At 54.3% G+C, this 16,360-nt stretch overlaps 1 protein-coding gene across 1 annotated transcript in view; it reads left to right on the top strand.

Moving 5' to 3' along the window:
* Positions 1–15,928, top strand: part of LOC146334731 (sodium/potassium-transporting ATPase subunit alpha-2) — a 45,952-nt gene extending 30,024 nt beyond the window's left edge. Inside the window, exons 12-23 of the mRNA XM_084824191.1 lie at positions 5,814–6,003; positions 7,151–7,326; positions 8,090–8,226; positions 8,310–8,460; positions 8,836–9,004; positions 9,114–9,268; positions 9,881–10,004; positions 10,632–10,777; positions 11,240–11,370; positions 12,588–12,689; positions 13,308–13,399; positions 15,795–15,928. Of these exons, the coding sequence (XP_084680317.1) occupies positions 5,814–6,003; positions 7,151–7,326; positions 8,090–8,226; positions 8,310–8,460; positions 8,836–9,004; positions 9,114–9,268; positions 9,881–10,004; positions 10,632–10,777; positions 11,240–11,370; positions 12,588–12,689; positions 13,308–13,399; positions 15,795–15,823 (1,602 nt within the window). The 3' untranslated portion in view covers positions 15,824–15,928. The remainder of the gene's footprint in view (positions 1–5,813; positions 6,004–7,150; positions 7,327–8,089; positions 8,227–8,309; positions 8,461–8,835; positions 9,005–9,113; positions 9,269–9,880; positions 10,005–10,631; positions 10,778–11,239; positions 11,371–12,587; positions 12,690–13,307; positions 13,400–15,794) is intronic.
* The last annotated feature ends 432 nt before the right edge of the window (positions 15,929–16,360 follow it).

The following is a 16,360-nucleotide window of genomic DNA, read 5'->3' on the forward strand; positions in this document are numbered from 1 at the left end:
ATCATCTTCCCCTCGCCCACCCCTCATTACCCGTTATGCATTGCAAGAGTAATAACAATAATCTATAAATAGGAACAAACAGAACATCTATAAACAAAAAGGAGGCAGCAATTGCAGATTAAAGCAAAGCAAGACAAAGGAGTAAAGGGTCATCATCATTTTTTGCATTTTAAAAAGGTAACAATAATTAAGCCACAGCCAAGAGTAAACAATCCAAAGTTACAATCCATGCATTTTTTTAAAAAGAGCATCAGGGCCAGGAAGAGATCGACAAAAATAACCACTGATTGACCGATATTCCATCAATACAGTGATCCCTTCTCCTTTGTTTTATTTACACTGTAATCCTATAGCTGTCTGTCTGTCTATCCAGACCTAAGTCCCTTTGAGTTCAGTGCGGTCTTACAATCATAGAATAGTAGGGTTGGAAGGGGCCTACAAGGCCATCGACTCCAACCCCCTGCTTAGTGCAGGAATCCAAGTCAGAGCATCCCTGACAGGTGGCTGTCCAGCCTCGTCTTGAAGGCCTCCAGGGTGGGAGAGCCCCCCACCTCCCTAGGGAATGGGTTCCATTGTCGTATTGCTTTAACAGTCAGGACGTTTTTCCTGATGTTCAGCCGGAATCTGGCTTCCCGTCCCTTGAGCCCATGATTCCGTGTCCTGCACTCTGGGACGATCGAGAAGAGATCCTGGCCTTCCTCTCTGGGGCAACGTTTCAAGGACTTGAAGAGCGCTATCATCTCTCCCCTCAGTCTTCTCTTCTCAAGGCTAAACAGGCCCAGTTCTTTCAGTCCCTCTTCATAGGGCTTTGTTTCCAGTCCCCTGATCATCTTGGTTGCCCTCCTCTGAACCCTCTCCAGTTTGTCTGCATCCTTCTTCAAGTGTGGTGCCCAGAACTGGACACAGTACTCCAGATGAGGCCGAACCAGTGCTGAGTAGAGGGGAACTAGCACTTCCCGGGATTTGGAAGCTATGCTTCTATGAATGCAGCCCAAAATAGCATTGGCCTTTTTTGCAGCCACATCACATTGTTAGCTCATCTTCAGCTTGTGATCGAAAACAATTCCAAGATCCTTCTCGCTTGTCGTGTTGTTGAGCCACATATCCCCCATCTTGTAACTGTGCATTTGGTTTCTTTTTCCTAGGTGCAGAACTTGGAATTTATCCGTATTAAATGTCATTCTGTTGTTTTCTGCCCAGCGCTCCAGTCTATCCAGATCACCTTGAATTTTGTTTCTGTCTTCCAAAGTATTAGCTATCCCGCCCAATTTGGTGTCATCTAAACATTTGATCAGCATTCCCTGCACCTCCTCCTCCAAGTCATTAATACAAATGTGGAAAAGCACTGGGCCCAGGACTGAGCCCTGCAGTACCCCACTCGTTCCTTCTCCCCAGTTTGAGAAGGTCCCATTGAGAAGCACTCTTTGAGTCCGATTCTGTAGCCAACTGTGGATCCACCGGATCGTTGTTTCGTCTAGCCCGCTTTGAACTAGTTTGCTCATCAGGATATCATCAGGATATGGGGCACTTTGTCGAAAGGTTTGCTGAAGTCGAGGTATATGATGTCTACAGCATTCCCACGGTCCACAAGGGAGGTTACTTGATCAAAAAATGAGATGAGATTCGTCTGGCAGGACGTGTTTTTGACAAATCCATGTTGGCTTCAAGTAATCACAGCATTGTTGTCAAGGTGCTTCCAGATGGATTGCTATATCATCTACTCCGGAATTTTCCCAGGGATTGATGTCAGACTGACTGGTCTGTAGTTCCTAGGTTCCTCCTTTTTACCCTTTTTGAAGATAGGGAGAGCATTAGCCCTCCTCCAGCCATCGGGCACTTCACCCATCCTCCATGATTTCTCAAAGAGAATAGACAGTGGTTCTGAGAGCTCTTCTGCCAGTTCCTTTATAATTCTGGGATGCAGTTCATCTGGCCCAGGAGATTTGAACTAATTCAAACTCATTAGGTGTTCCTTGACCATATGCCTATTGATCTCAAGCTGCAATCCTGCCCCTTCAGCCTGCACTTCGTCTTTGCCAGGGGGCTCATAGACCCTCTTTGGGGAGAAGACTGAGCCAAAGTAGGAATTGAGCACCTCTGCCTTTTCTTTGTCATCTGTTTTCGTTTTGCCATCCTTATTTAATAGCTGAACAACCATTTCTTTCCCTGCCTTTTACTTTGCACGTAGCTGAAGAAAGCCTTTTTGTTGTTCTTAGCATTCCTCGCTAACCTCAGCTCATTCTCAGCTTTAGCCTTCCTGACGCCATCCCTGCAATTCTGTGCTACCTGCCTGTACTCTTCCTTTGTTACTTGGCCTTCTTTCCACTTCCTATATGTGTCCTTTTTTGTTTTCAGGTCATCCCTAAGCATTTTGTGAAGCTACATTGGCTTCTTCTGTTGTCTTCCACCTTTTCTTCTTGTTGGAATTGTTTGTGATTGTGCCTTGAGAATTTCCTTTTTTAAAAGCTCCCACCCATCTTGGACTCCTCCTTAGCGTTGCTTGCCATGGGACCTTACTGATCATTGTCCTGAGTTGATTAAAATCAGCTTTCCTAAAATCCAGGGTACGCGTTTGACTACACTCAGCTTTTGCTTCCCTTAGAACCAAGAACTCAAGTACAACATGGTCGCTTTCCCCCAGAGTTCCTGTAACTGCTACTTTATCCACTAAGTCATCTCTGTTGGTTAGGATCAAGTCAAGGATCGCCGATCCTCTAGTTCCTTTCTCTACTTTCTGTAGGAGGAAGTTATCTGCCACACAAGTCAGGAATTTCCTGGAGGGGCCATGTTTTGCAGAATTTGTCTCCCAACAAATATCGGGGAAATTGAAGTCCCCCATTACTACTGCATCATGCTTCCTTGAAACATTGGCTATTTGCTTTTCAAAAGTTTCATCCTCGTCTTCTCCTTCATTGGGTGGCCGGTAGTAGACTCCGACCACCAGGTTCCTTTTATTCTTTGCTCCATTTATTTTGATCCAGATGCTCTCGATGGGGCTACCAAGCTCATCCTCCTGTATTTCTGTGCAGAGAGATGTATTTTTCACATACAGTGCAACCCCACCTCCCTCCTGTTCTTTTTGAACAAGTTATATTCTTCAATTGCTGTATTCCAGTCATGAGAGTCATCCCACCAAGTCTCAGTTATACCTATCAAGTCATAATTTCCCTCCTGTATTAAGAGTTCAAGTTCGTTCTGTTTGTTTCCCATACTCTGGGCATTAGTATATAGACATCGAAGACCATGTGCTTCATAGTCTGGCTTTCTTCCTACATGTGTCTGAAGACTATTATTGGGCGCTATTAGAGCTGTTCTCCCATTGCAGTGCATGCGCCTACGTCCATTGTTACCCCCAAGATTACATCTCCCTTCCCCGTAGGATTCAGTTTAAAGCCCTCCTGATGAAGTTCTTCATGCTGTGGCCAAACACATTTTTCCCAGCCTTTGTGAGGTGCAACCCGTCCCTTGCCAGCAGCCCATCTTCCAGGAAGTATAGCCCGTGGTCCCAGAATCCAGATCTCTCTCTCCTCGGCACCACATTCGTAGCCAGTCATTCACCCAGAGTATTTTTCGTTCTCTTTCTATTCCTCTTCTAACTACTGGAAGGATGGATGAGAAAATTATCTGGGCCCCAAAGTTCTTTAGTTTCCTTCCCAAAGCTTCAAAGTCTGACATGATTTCTTCGTAGCACCGCTTGGCGGTATCATTTGTTCCCACATGGATGAGAAGAAAGGGATACCTGTCAGTGGGCTTCATGAGCGCAGGCAACCGTTCAGTCACGTCTCTAATCCGTCCTCCCGGGAGACAGCATACCTGGCGAGTCCACGGGTCTTCACGACATACTTGGGTTTCAGTCCCACGCAGCAAGGGGTCTCCCACTCCTCCTCCTCTTCTCTTCTTCTTCTTGTAGGCCTGGGTTTCATCGCCTCTACTTGACTGACCTTCAGCCTCTTGCTCACTCTCATGTAGGCTCCCCTGTGGTTCTTCCTCTGCAGGCTGTCCTCCAGTCTCATCCTCAAGTACCTGGAATCGGTTCCACAGCTCCACTGCTTCCACTGGTGCAGAGTGGCGTCTAGTTCTTCTTCTCCTAACTGTCACCCTTTTCCAAGGAGTATCCTCTACTCCATTTTTCTTCTCCTCAGCATTTCCCACTTCTGCCTCAGCTTGCTGTTGCTCTTCAAGCTTCTGGTCTTCCCTTTGCTGCTGTGGTTCCCCCATTCTGTCCAAGAACTCTTCGTGTTCGCTTATTCCCCGGAGGGTCGACAGTTGCCACTCCAGTCCACTTACTTTTTCTTCCAGCAGCGTGATCAACTTGCACTTGTTGCAGGTGTGCGCCATGTTGTTCTCAGGCAAGAAAGTGAACATTTCACACACCTTTCAGGTCACCACCACTGGAGAGTCCTGTCCTTCCATTGCCTCTTTTCCCTTTTTGTGTCTAGCTTTGTGATTGTTCTAGTCTAGCCTGTGCCTGCTCCTCTGCTCAGTAGAGGTTAAAAGCAGAGTCCCACTGGTGTGGAAGTGTGTGTTACAAGACAAATAAATGAAAAAAGTTAGTTAAAAAATAAAATAAAATGAAAAATGAAAACAAATAAAATAAAAAATAATAAGAAAAATGTTAGGGGCCTCCCACTTGACCTCCCCTGCCAAACTGCCCTGGCCAACTCCTGTTTGCTCCCCCTGTCTGCTCTCTCTGGTCGCTCGCTCTCTGGGAGCTTGCTTGCTTCTGTAGTCCCTGGACCAGCTGGAGCAGCTTCCTCTGCTCTGCTCTGCTCAGCTGGGAGGCGGGAAACAGCCTTCTCCCAGGTAATGGGGTTGAGAATTGCAGCCATAATTTAAGACAAGCGCTGGATATATCTGCATCTGCCTTAACAGATGCATCTTTAGCTGGTTCCAAAAACAAATGAACTTCATTGGGGAGTCTGGGGGGGGGGGAGTTTGCCTTTGCCTTTTTAAAAGGCCACTAATTTAAGAGAGAGCCCCTCCACACACACACACACACACACACACACACCTAATCTTTCTAGTTGTTAAATCTTTTCTTACTTCAGAAACCTTTTGGGGTTCCAGATGGTTGCTACAGCTGGTCTCTGTGTATTCTTTGGGTTTCAGTATTCTGTACATCCTTTTAAGAAAGTCAGGATGTTAGTATTTTTAAATGTTGTAAGACATCATGGGGCCCCTTTGGAGTGGAGAACAGGGTAAAAAAAATACATATGTTAATAAAACAATCTTTTGCTTTGGCTGAAGCTCAGAGCTTCAAACCTTCAAAACCTAAGTCTTCTAAGAGCACCCTAGTGATTGCTTCATTTCTCCCATAACTGTTGCCTGAATCAGTGTCCTCCGCCCACTTACCACGTCTTCACTGTGCTCTGGGTGATGTCTGGGAGGATCTTCTACAGGGTCGGAGCCCAGCTTCATGACCAAAGGGTAACATTCTGGAGAGTGCTGGGACCTGTTTGGAAGTACTGTGACTATTCAGTGCAATTGTACCTTTTCCTCAGCAGGGCTCACCTGGCGGGGGGATGGACTGGTTCTATTAGTACCTACTGCAAAGTGGCTGTGCCCTGAACAGATAAGCATACAAAACATGCACGCAGAGCTTTTGAAAATTAAAAAAATAAAGCCAGGCAGCCTGCCTGAGCCAGGCCGGGAGGGGCATGAGTGACGGCCAAGCTGGCATTCGGCTCACACCTGCCATTCCCAAAGCCAGGAGGAGAGCCGGCACTCCCTGTGGGATGCTGCGCCCTACTGTGAGCGATCCCTTCCCGCCACAGCTGCATAGCTGTGCGCTCAGGTGTCCTTCCCTCCCGCAGCTGTCCATCCATGAGCCTGAAGACAAGCCCGGCGGCTACGTCCTGGTGATGAAGGGGGCTCCCGAGAGGATCCTGGACCGCTGCTCCACCATCCTCTTGCAAGGCCAGGAGGTGCCCCTCGACGAGGAGATGCGGGACGCCTTCCAGAATGCCTACCTGGAGCTGGGGGGGCTGGGAGAGAGAGTGCTGGGTGAGGAGGCTGGGGAAGTGGGGCTGGGAGGGAGGTCAGAATGGCCTGGATGTGCCCGATCTCGGAAGCGAAGCAGGGTCAGCCCGGTTAGTACTTGGATGGGAGACCGCCTGGGAATCAGGCTTCCTGCATGGAGCAGGGGGTTGGACACGATGGTCTTGCAGGCCCCTTCCCGCCCTGTGGTTCTATATCCAGAGGGAGCCCAAAGGACTGGGACAGCTGAGCCACAAAGCGGCCCTCTGGGTATCGGAGACGGGCCTTGCTCTCAGCCACCTCGGCTGCATGGCACTGATGCACTGGGTCCTGTGAAGCCCCACGGAGCAGAGGTTCTGGCCCCTCTGCTCGATGCCTCAGGCTGTGCCCCACATGTCAAGATCCTGGGGCCCAGGCGGCTCCTCAGGCAGGGCTTCTCTTCCTCGTGTTGAAGGCTTGGAGGGTTGTGGCTTTACATACTCAAGGCAGATTAGCATAAAATTACAGAATAAAAATACAAAGCACCAATTATTACAATTAAACCTTGGGCAATTGCATAGATACAGATATATGGGTGTGGGCATTTCATTCATTCATTCATTTATTTATTTATTTTAATGGGTTTTATATACCTCTGAACATATTTAAAAATATCGCTAAGCGGTATGTGTATTCTATATCTATATCTACATATATCTATATCTCTATATGTGGATACTAGTGGACTGCAACAAATTGTTGCAGCATGGAGTGTTCAGAATTCCAGCCAGTTAGCCAGGATATTCCATTCTACCACAGCAGCCAGTTTTTTGCGGGGGGAGGGGCAGTTCCCCGACAGACAGTTCTATACCCGTTGATCATGCTCAGTTCTCTTTGGGCTACTTTGGGTCTGCACCTTCCCCTTATGGTTCTTTTCCTAAAGTTGGGGTTCCCTGAGACATCCCTCTGGTCTTGTGTGTGGCTGGTGCCGTTTTGGCTGCATAAGGATCGGCACTCACAGGATTCAGTGCAGAACATCAAATCGGCAGCGTCCGCAGACCAGGGATATGAGCCACACGTGGGAAGCAGGGGAGCTGGCCGTGGGGCCCTGTCCGTGCAGGAGGAGGGGCCCCTTGGCAGCTCCCACCAGCGCTCTGGCTGCCGCCTTCATTGGGCCTGTCTCCTTGGGCACCAGGCTTCTGCCACTTCTACCTCCCCGAAGACCAGTTTCCCCGAGGCTTCAAGTTTGACGTGGACGAGGTTAACTTCCCCATCACCAGCCTCTGCTTTGTGGGACTCATGTCCATGATCGACCCACCTCGGGCCGCTGTGCCGGATGCCGTGGGGAAGTGCCGAAGTGCCGGGATCAAGGTAAGGCAGGCTGATGCTGACGATGGGGCTGGGGGCTTTCCTACTGCGCTCCCCAGCCCCCAAAAGCCTTCCATCTTCTACTCACAAGCACCCCCTTTCCCTGGCTGCAGTGGAGATGGTTGCAGCCACGGGGCAGTTGCCCCATGCAAGCTGGGCTTGTACCCATAGCAGCAGTGGGGGGGGGGGTCCCCACAACACGCAGCTTTCACCTTAAGAAAAACTCCCAGAGATGTCAGGATCCACCCTATTTGTTTTTCTTTTATTTGCAAAATGTATTACCTGCTTGTGATTATAAAAGAATCCCAAAGCGAGATAGGACTGAACCCCAGAATCATAAACCAGTAAAACCGTAAAAGAGGAGAGCGTGCCTTCCCAGGTAGGCAGCCACTGACAGGGTGCAGCAGCCCAGATCCAGTCACAGGTCCAGGTGAGCAAATAGGTCTTCAACTGGCACCCAAAGCTGATAAGATTCAGCACCAGGCATATCTGAGCTGGGAGGGAGTCCCATTGTCAGGGGCCCTGTATCGAGGACTCCCTCTCTCAGGCTCTTGCAGATCTGCCCCCCAGCAGACAGGCCCTGCCAAGAAGGCCTCTGCCCTCTGGGTCTCCGTCTCCAGGCAGCAAGTGTGGGAGAAGGGGCTCCAGTGGACGCCCAGGCCTTCCACCAGGCTGTACCCGCAGCACGACCCAGGGACATAACTCCCAGGCTGCTCAGCTTGCCTGTGCCCACGCTGCTGCGGCTGCCACCTCCCCTCTTCTGCAGGTGATCATGGTGACCGGTGACCACCCCATCACCGCCAAGGCCATCGCCAAGGGGGTGGGCATCATCTCCGAGGGCAACGAGACCGTGGAGGACATCGCGGCCCGGCTCAACATCCCCGTCAGCCAGGTCAACCCCAGGTAGGCGGGCCTGTCAGCCCCCAAGCCACCCTGAGCCCAGCCCCTGCTGGGGGCCCTGCCTCACCGTGGCTTCTCCCGCCCAGGGAAGCCAAAGCCTGCGTGGTCCATGGCTCTGACCTCAAGGACATGACTCCCGAGCACCTGGACGAGATCCTCCAGAACCACACAGAGATCGTCTTCGCGCGCACCTCCCCCCAGCAGAAGCTCATCATCGTGGAGGGCTGCCAGAGGCAGGTAGGGAGCGCCGCCACTCGTCCGGATCGTGGCAGGTAAGGCCAGGCCCAGTAGGCCTGACCCAGCACCCTGGGAGTAAAGGCATCTGAAAGGACAAGGGCATTTTATGGCTAAGGAAGAATGAGATTCTACAACCTCCCTGTGTATCGGGGTGGGCAACATTTGGGAGGCCCAGGGCCAGTTCCCCATTACCCACCGGGACTTGTTGCCCTGCTGCCAAACTTGCCACCAGAATTCTCTTTGAAAGGTACAGCTGGCCATTTCTGCTGCCGCGCCATCAGATTTTGGCTGGAGCTGCAAAAAAGGCTGGGGGGGGCACGCTGGCCGTACGTCGCCCACCCCTTCTCCGCACGCTCAGCTTCTTGTTCCACTTAGGGGGCCATTGTGGCTGTGACGGGAGACGGGGTGAACGACTCGCCCGCCCTCAAGAAGGCTGACATCGGCATCGCCATGGGCATCGCCGGCTCCGACGTCTCCAAGCAGGCCGCGGACATGATCCTCCTCGACGACAACTTCGCCTCCATCGTGACGGGGGTGGAGGAAGGTGGGCCCGGGAGGGAGGGACGGGGCCCGCGCCAGGCCCGTGCCCTGGGCCCTGCCCCTCTCTGCCGCGCCAGGCCTCCTCTTCACCCGCCCTTGTCCTTGTCTGGCAGGCCGCCTGATCTTTGACAACCTGAAGAAATCCATCGCTTACACCCTGACCAGCAACATCCCGGAGATCACCCCCTTCCTGCTCTTCATCATCGCCAACATCCCCCTGCCCCTGGGCACCGTCACCATCCTGTGCATCGACTTGGGCACCGACATGGTGAGGGCCGCCCGGCCGCGCGGCGTGAGGGGCAAGGCCTGCCTGTCTCCGTTCGTCACATCCATTAGCAGTCCCCGTTTTTCTAATGGGTTTATATTCAAAGCAGCTAGCAAAGTATATGAAATGTCATGGGTCAGTTAAGCGACTAAGCACGCGATGAAGAAACACCCCCCAAACGATGAAAGAGCGGCTCAACACAAGCAGCAGGCCATCAAACATGAGTTGAGCCTGTTCCAGGAGGCAGGCGTTTCAGAAATCGACCGAGCATGAGCAGAGCAGGCACCCGGCAGCCCCACCCGGAGAGCGTCACTGCTAAAAGGGCCTCGTCTCTCGTGCCCAACTGCACCTTTAACAGCAGTGGGACAGAAAGTGGAGCCTCTGAAGCTGTCCTCAGTGCTCGAGCAGTTTCGTACGGGGAGGTCTTGCTCAAACGTCTTTCCCAGAAACCCCACGTGGATCTTTGGTTGATATGTTTTCCCCTGTGAACTTGCCTCCCTGGGCATCATTTTCAAAATACACTAGGTGGAGCTGGCCTATTTTCCTTGGGGGAGGTAAAAAAGGTATAGACGGGTAAGCAATCCCTCAGCACCCATCCTGCTCCTGCTTGTTTAGGTCCCAGCCATCTCCCTGGCCTACGAGGCCGCAGAGAGCGACATAATGAAGAGGCAGCCGCGGAACCCCAAGACGGACAAGCTGGTGAACGAGCGTCTCATCAGCATGGCCTACGGGCAGATTGGTGAGTGAGTCGGCCTCCCAGCCCTCTTTGTGAGCCTTATTATTTTTATTTTATTTTAATTATTTTTTATTATTACTTTATTGTTATTTATGAGTCGCCCTATAACTGAAATTCCAAGGGTGACATACACATTGCAATGGACCTGTTCACACATCACAACAACCCATCGGATTAAAAGCCTCTCCCCCTCTTACCCCACAAGCCACAGTCAGCTCCTTCGTAGGCTGCGGAGTGTGACGTGCAAACCCAGACCGCTGGGTTGTTTAGGGGCTAAACAACCCATCGGTTAACCGAACAATGAACCACGCTGTCTCCCACTCACACATGACAGCCCATCGGTTTTTTAACCAATGGGTTGTTGTTGCGCACAAACCAGGTCAACAACTTACAACAAAAGGAAAGATAAAATGCATCAAAATATTTTTGTTTAAGCCGCAACAGTCATTGTAAAAGAAGAGCCAGTTTGCAGTCCCCGATGTTCATGGAGCCCATGCCGCTCCCTCGTGCGCTGGCCGTGCGCGGGTGGGCATTTCCCCAGTGTGCCCAAGCCGCGGGGGCATGCCGAAGGTCCTCTCATGCTCGCTGCCCACGGAGCAGAGGCCTGACCCTCTTCCCACCTTTCCCCAGGTATGATCCAGGCCCTCGGAGGCTTTTTCACCTACTTTGTGATTCTGGCCGAAAACGGCTTCCTCCCCACCACCTTGCTGGGGATCCGTCTGGACTGGGACGACCGCTCCAAGAATGACCTGGAGGACAGCTACGGCCAGGAATGGGTGAGTGTGGCTGGGGCTGCTGGCTGTGGCAGCCCGACAGGGCTCTGCCCTTGGGCTGGGAGGGGCTCAGCACCCCTGGGCTGGGAAAAGCAAGACAGCGGCCGTCTCCTCCCCTGCCTGCTTCTGGGCAACTGGCTGGAAACAGAATGCTGGCCGAGGGGGCCGTGGGTCTCATCCAGCAGGACTTCTTTTTCCAAGAGGGGAGTGGGCAGATTCCCAGAGGTCCCTCCAAAACAGCCTGCCAGGAGAGGGCAGCTGTGTCTGCGGCCGGCCTGTGGCTTCCCGAAAGCAGCCAATCACCCACAGTATGAAGCAGGAGACTGAACTCAGCAGGGTTCGGTCCGATCCGCCCGCAGGGCTCCTCCATTCCACATCCATGCAGGTTTGTCCCTGCGAAGAGACGAGAAGTTCGCGCAGCTACTGGTGCCTCCCCCCCCCCCGCCCCGCTTTCCCTTCCTGCAGACCTACGAGCAGCGGAAGGTGGTGGAGTTCACCTGCCACACGGCCTTCTTCGCCAGCATTGTGGTGGTGCAGTGGGCTGACCTCATCATCTGCAAGACCAGAAGGAACTCTGTCTTCCAGCAGGGCATGAAGTGAGTCCCAGCCCCTGGCAGGGATGCAGCAGCAGGAGACAAGGCAGTCTAGATGGCCTTTGGCATCCCCTCCTACCGGGGGGCACTGTCACTCTAAGGACAGAGCCCAGCCGGATCATACCAACCGGTGGCTGTCCTGCCCAGCATCTTGATTCCCAGATACCAAGCAGGTGCCTCTAGGGAGACCCTGAAAGCTGCAGCCGTGATAGCCCCCCATAAAGTGGTACCCAGAGGCAGAGTGCCTCTGAAAAGGGCGGTTCTGTTGCCCTGTCACGGCTCTGTGCTGTTGGCAGCCCTTCTCCACGGATTGGCTGAATCCCCTTTCCAGGCCACACAGCTCACGGCTGCAAATCTGCAGAAGCTGTGCTGTGCTGTGGGAAGACGTTCTTTCTGCCGCCAGCCCTGAATCAGCTGCCCCATTTCAGTGGGTCACCCCAAGTCCCAAATTCTAATATATTGAGAGCGGGGGGAGAGGGAGAGAAGGAGAAGTTTTCTCCGTAGTGGGGAGACAGTGAACTGAGAGATGTTTCTGCTCTATCCACTTCCTCCAAACCACGCCTAGTTTTACAGCCTTCTAATAATATCCCCCCCCCCTTTAGTCAGTGCTTTTTCCCGACTTAAGCAGCGCCGGGTCCACCCCTCGTTCTTCACGGAGGAGTCCTCCCGCCCTTGACTGCCTTGGTGGCCCTTTTCCAGGCCCGGGTAGCCTTCTTGAGATGGGGAGACCAGGCTGACGGTTTAAATGAGTCACCTGATTTTCGCCCGGCCCACGCCGTGCGTCCGAGCCCAAAGGCCAGAGCCGGGCCAAAGCCCGCCTTTCCTCGCTCTTTCCATGTATCAGCTGCTGGCACCGTGGCACCTCGGACGTCTCCCCGAGGGCTGCGTCCGTGTCCGTGTTGGTGGCCCCCACCTGCCCCCGTGCTCTGACCGGCTTGCCCCCGGGCTGGAGAGAAGAGCGGCTGGCCTGCCAGGCAGCCGGTCAGCGTTTCGGGAGGCTCTTCGTGCACGGCGGCGGAGGGGCCCCTGCTCTGGCTCGCTGCGCAGCTCGGGGGCGCCGCGACGGGGCGTCCGCGGGCTGCTCGGGCACCCCGGGTGCCGCCCTCCTGGGCCAGCGTGGGCAGGAGCGAGCCGGGGCGCGCGGCTGGGAGTGCTCCGTTCCCCACCCTGCCTCCGCCTGGAGTCCCTCCCCGTGACCCCCTTTCCGCCTTCTCCTCCAGGAACAAAATCCTGATCTTCGGCCTTCTGGAAGAAACGGCCCTGGCTGCCTTCCTGTCGTACTGCCCGGGGATGGGCGTGGCCCTGCGCATGTACCCGCTCAAGTGAGGGGCTCCCCCGGCACGGAGGTGGCGCGGGGACGGCGCGCAGGGACGTCCGCGCTCCTGGCTCTCCCTGCCTCCCCACATCAGCGGCCCCGTGGAGCGCCGCCCCTGCAGAGCCGCTGGATGGCCCTGCCGGACGCATGCTGCGCCTCGAAAGCCCGCAAGGCCGCTTCCCTCGGCGCTGGCCCCCAGATCCCGGGGGGGACCTTTCTCGGTCCAGGGGCAGGATAGCCGCCCCCAGGCCTCCCGCAGGCCGGATGACGCCAGGGCGGGGCCCTGCCCCCAGCACCGCTGGGTGCTGACCGGCGCGCCTCTCGCCGGCTTCTCAGTGCGGGAGCCCCCGCTGCTCGGCCCGGCTTCCCCTGGCTAGAGATGGCCGGCAGAGCCCTGCGGCTGAGACGCGGCTCCGTCACGCTCCCTTCTGAGGGCAGGGCTTTGGGGAGGGGGAGTGGCCAGGCCAGCCTGGTGGGCCAAACTTGGCCCCATCCCTGCCCCCATTCCCGTCAGATCCAAGTCGTTGAGATGGCCTCCCCAGCTCTATTTCCCCACCGCCCCCCAGCCTCTCCTTGGGACGCTGTGCCCCGCTGAAGCCCCCCTCTCCCTCCTGCTGCTTTGCAGGGTCACTTGGTGGTTCTGCGCCTTCCCATACAGCCTGCTGATCTTCATCTACGATGAAGTTAGGAAGCTCCTCCTCCGTCGCTACCCTGGCGGTGAGTACCCCCGCCCCCCCGTCAGCGATGTGGCCACTGCCCCCTGGGGCATCCCCTGTGAGCCTGCTCGGAAGCAGAGCAAGCTGGAGAGCCCCAGGCGGTCCAGCAAAAGGCCTGGAGGCCCAGCCAGGACAAAGCTCTGCCTGGCTGCCCGGCGGAAGGGGAGACCAGCGAGGGGGCCACAGCCTCCGTCTTGCCAGTCAGAGGTGAGCGGTCAGAGGCAGGTCCTGGAACGGAAACTTCATTGTGGATGTATCTGTAGCCTAACAAGAGCTCTGAGGCTGGATCAGACCAGTCCAGCATTCGGCACTCCACAGCATCTGACCAGATGCCCCCCAGGAAGCTCACAGGCAAGGCAGGACAGGAGAGCAGCAGCCCCCAGCCCCAGTTGCCTGACCCCATGACCTGGCATAGCTCATGGGCATGGAGGCTCCACTTAGCTATCATGGCTAACAGAGAAGCTGGCAGTAGACTTCCCCTCCATATGAACATGCGAAGAGCGCTGCTGGATCCAGCCAGCCTTCTGCTTCCCACACAGGGCCCCCCCACAGTGCCTCTGGGAGACCAACAAGCCAGGCTGGCGAGCAACAGCCCCCTCTCCCCTCTACTGTGCTAGCCAAAGATTAATGTCCCATTCTAGAGCTGAGCTCAGCCACAGCAGTTGAGGGCTTGAAACCCGGGTGCTGAACTCTTTCAGCATGAGGGCCAAATTCCATTTCAGATAAGCTCTTGGGGGCTGCATTCCAGTTGAGGGCAGGCCTAAGGCAAAAGGGGCGGGGCCAGAAATACCAGCCTGTTCTAGCTTGGAGCTCTTGCCTCGTGCCTCAGCTGTGGGAGAGGGGCGTTCCCACCTTCTAGAACAGGGGGTTGTTGTTCAGTCGTTCAGTCATGTCCGACTCTTCGTGACCCCATGGACCAGAGCACGCCAGGCCTTCCTGTCCTCCACTCTCTCTCGGAGCGTGCTCAAGTTCATTTTCATTGCATCAGTGATGCTATCTAGCCATCTCATCCTCTGCCATCCCCTTTTCCTTTTGCCTTCAATCTTTCCCAGCATAAGGTCTTTTCCAGGGAGTTTTCTCTTCGCATTAGGTGGCCAAAATGTTTGAGCTTCAGCTTCAGTATCTGTCCTTCCAATGAGAAGTCAGGGTTGATTTCCTTTAGGACTGACTGATTTGACCTCCTTGCCGTCCAGGGGACTCATAAGAGTCTTCTCCAGCACCACAGTTCGAAAGCATCGATTCTTCGGCGCTCAGCCTTCCCTATAGTCCAGCTCTCACAGCCATATGTTGCTACTGGGAAAACCATAGCTTTGATTAGACGGACCTTTGTCGGCAAGGTGATGTCTCTGCTTCTTACTATGCTGTCTAGGTTGGCCATAGCTTTCCTCCCAAGGAGCAAGCGTCTTTTAATTCCATGGCTACAGTCACCGTCTGCGGTGATCTTGGAGCCCAAGAAAATAAAATCTGTCACTGCTTCCATTTCTTCCCCTTCCATATGCCAGGAAGTGATGGGCCAGATGCCATGATCTTAGTTTTTTTAATGTTGAGTTTCAGACCAGCTTTTGTGCTCTCCACTTTCACCCTCAACAAGAGGCTCTTGAGATCCTCTTCGCTTTCTGCCATTTGGGTGGTACCGTCTGCGTAGACCGGGGGCGGGGGGGATGTGCAAATGCCTGGAAGCCACCGAACAGTTGGCGGTCAGGGGAAAGGGGGTGGAACCAGGCAGAGGGGCCCTCCGGGGAGCCACAGAGGGCCGGAGGAGGATGCCAGGCAGGCTGGATTTGGCCCACAGCCCTGCAGTTCGGCATCCCTGGTTTAAACTGAACAAAGTCCTCCATCACAAAAGTCTGTTCTGCGGAGCTTGCTCCCTTGGAGGCCAGCGCCACTGAAATCAGGGGGAGCTGCTTCCAAGTAAAAGTGTTTCCAGTCAGCGTGGCAAAACAGTAGCATTTAAAAAACCCGACTGCGCTCACAGCGGTGTCACACCAGCCTGCGCTGTGGCACACACAAGGATTTGGAGTCTCACCCTGTTAGAAATGCCACATCCACCATTTTCTGGCATGGGAGGAACAAGAAAGGCTGCATCTGGTGCAGAATCCAGGTGGACACTTCCCCCTTGCGAGGGGCTACAGCTCAAGTTGAAAAAATGGCAGTTCCTTCATTTTTTTTTTTTTTAAATACACAACTGTTGCTTAGTCCCGCGGCCAGCTGCTTTGTGAGCTGCGCCTGGAGGACGGGAGCCATGCCTGCCGCTTGGCGTGGGGAGGCATGGATGTTCCGTGCCTGCACACTGTCCCGTAACATGCAGTTCTCTGGATGGCTTGCAGAAAGCTCTTCCTGCCCTCTGCAGCACACGCCCCCCTAACCAGTCTCTCTCATCTCCCTTCCTTTGCCAGGCTGGGTGGAGAAGGAGACGTATTACTAAGCCAGCAAACCACAGCGGACCTCCGCAATGGAGCTGCCCCCGCACCACCCGTAGCCAAACTCTGTAGTTGGAGAGATGCAATAAACATAATTTAACCCGTTGTCACTGCTGCCTTGCTGTTGGTTCCTAAGAAGCAGAGATCCTCCGTGCAGGACGGAGGGCGAGATCGCAGGCATGGCCGTGGGGCTGGTCACAGCACACCTGAGCAGTGTGGGGAGGGGGAAAGTCAGCACCTGGCCGTCTGTCTTGTGGGGCACAATATGGAGAGGCGGGGGGTGCCCAATAGGTTGTGGGAAGATGCAAAGACTGGGGCTGCGTGAAGATAGCAGGAGGGGGCTGCACATGCCCGAGAATCCAAGTGCCCCGCTAAGTGGAGGGTGCATCAGTACACAGGAGATCCGTCGCTGCTGCCGGGCACTTGAATGTGCAACTCGGAAGGGCCAGAAAAGAGTCCTGGAGGAAAGGGGGCTCTTGGTTTCTCCTCCTGTGTGTGAGCATCAGACTGGGGTTTTCAGCATCTTGCTGTGTGGGTGGGCA

This window comes from Heloderma suspectum, chromosome 17 (assembly GCF_057233095.1).
Source record: "Heloderma suspectum isolate Gila_16-S chromosome 17, 16-S_ref, whole genome shotgun sequence".
Classification (NCBI taxonomy): Eukaryota; Metazoa; Chordata; class Lepidosauria; order Squamata; family Helodermatidae; genus Heloderma; species Heloderma suspectum.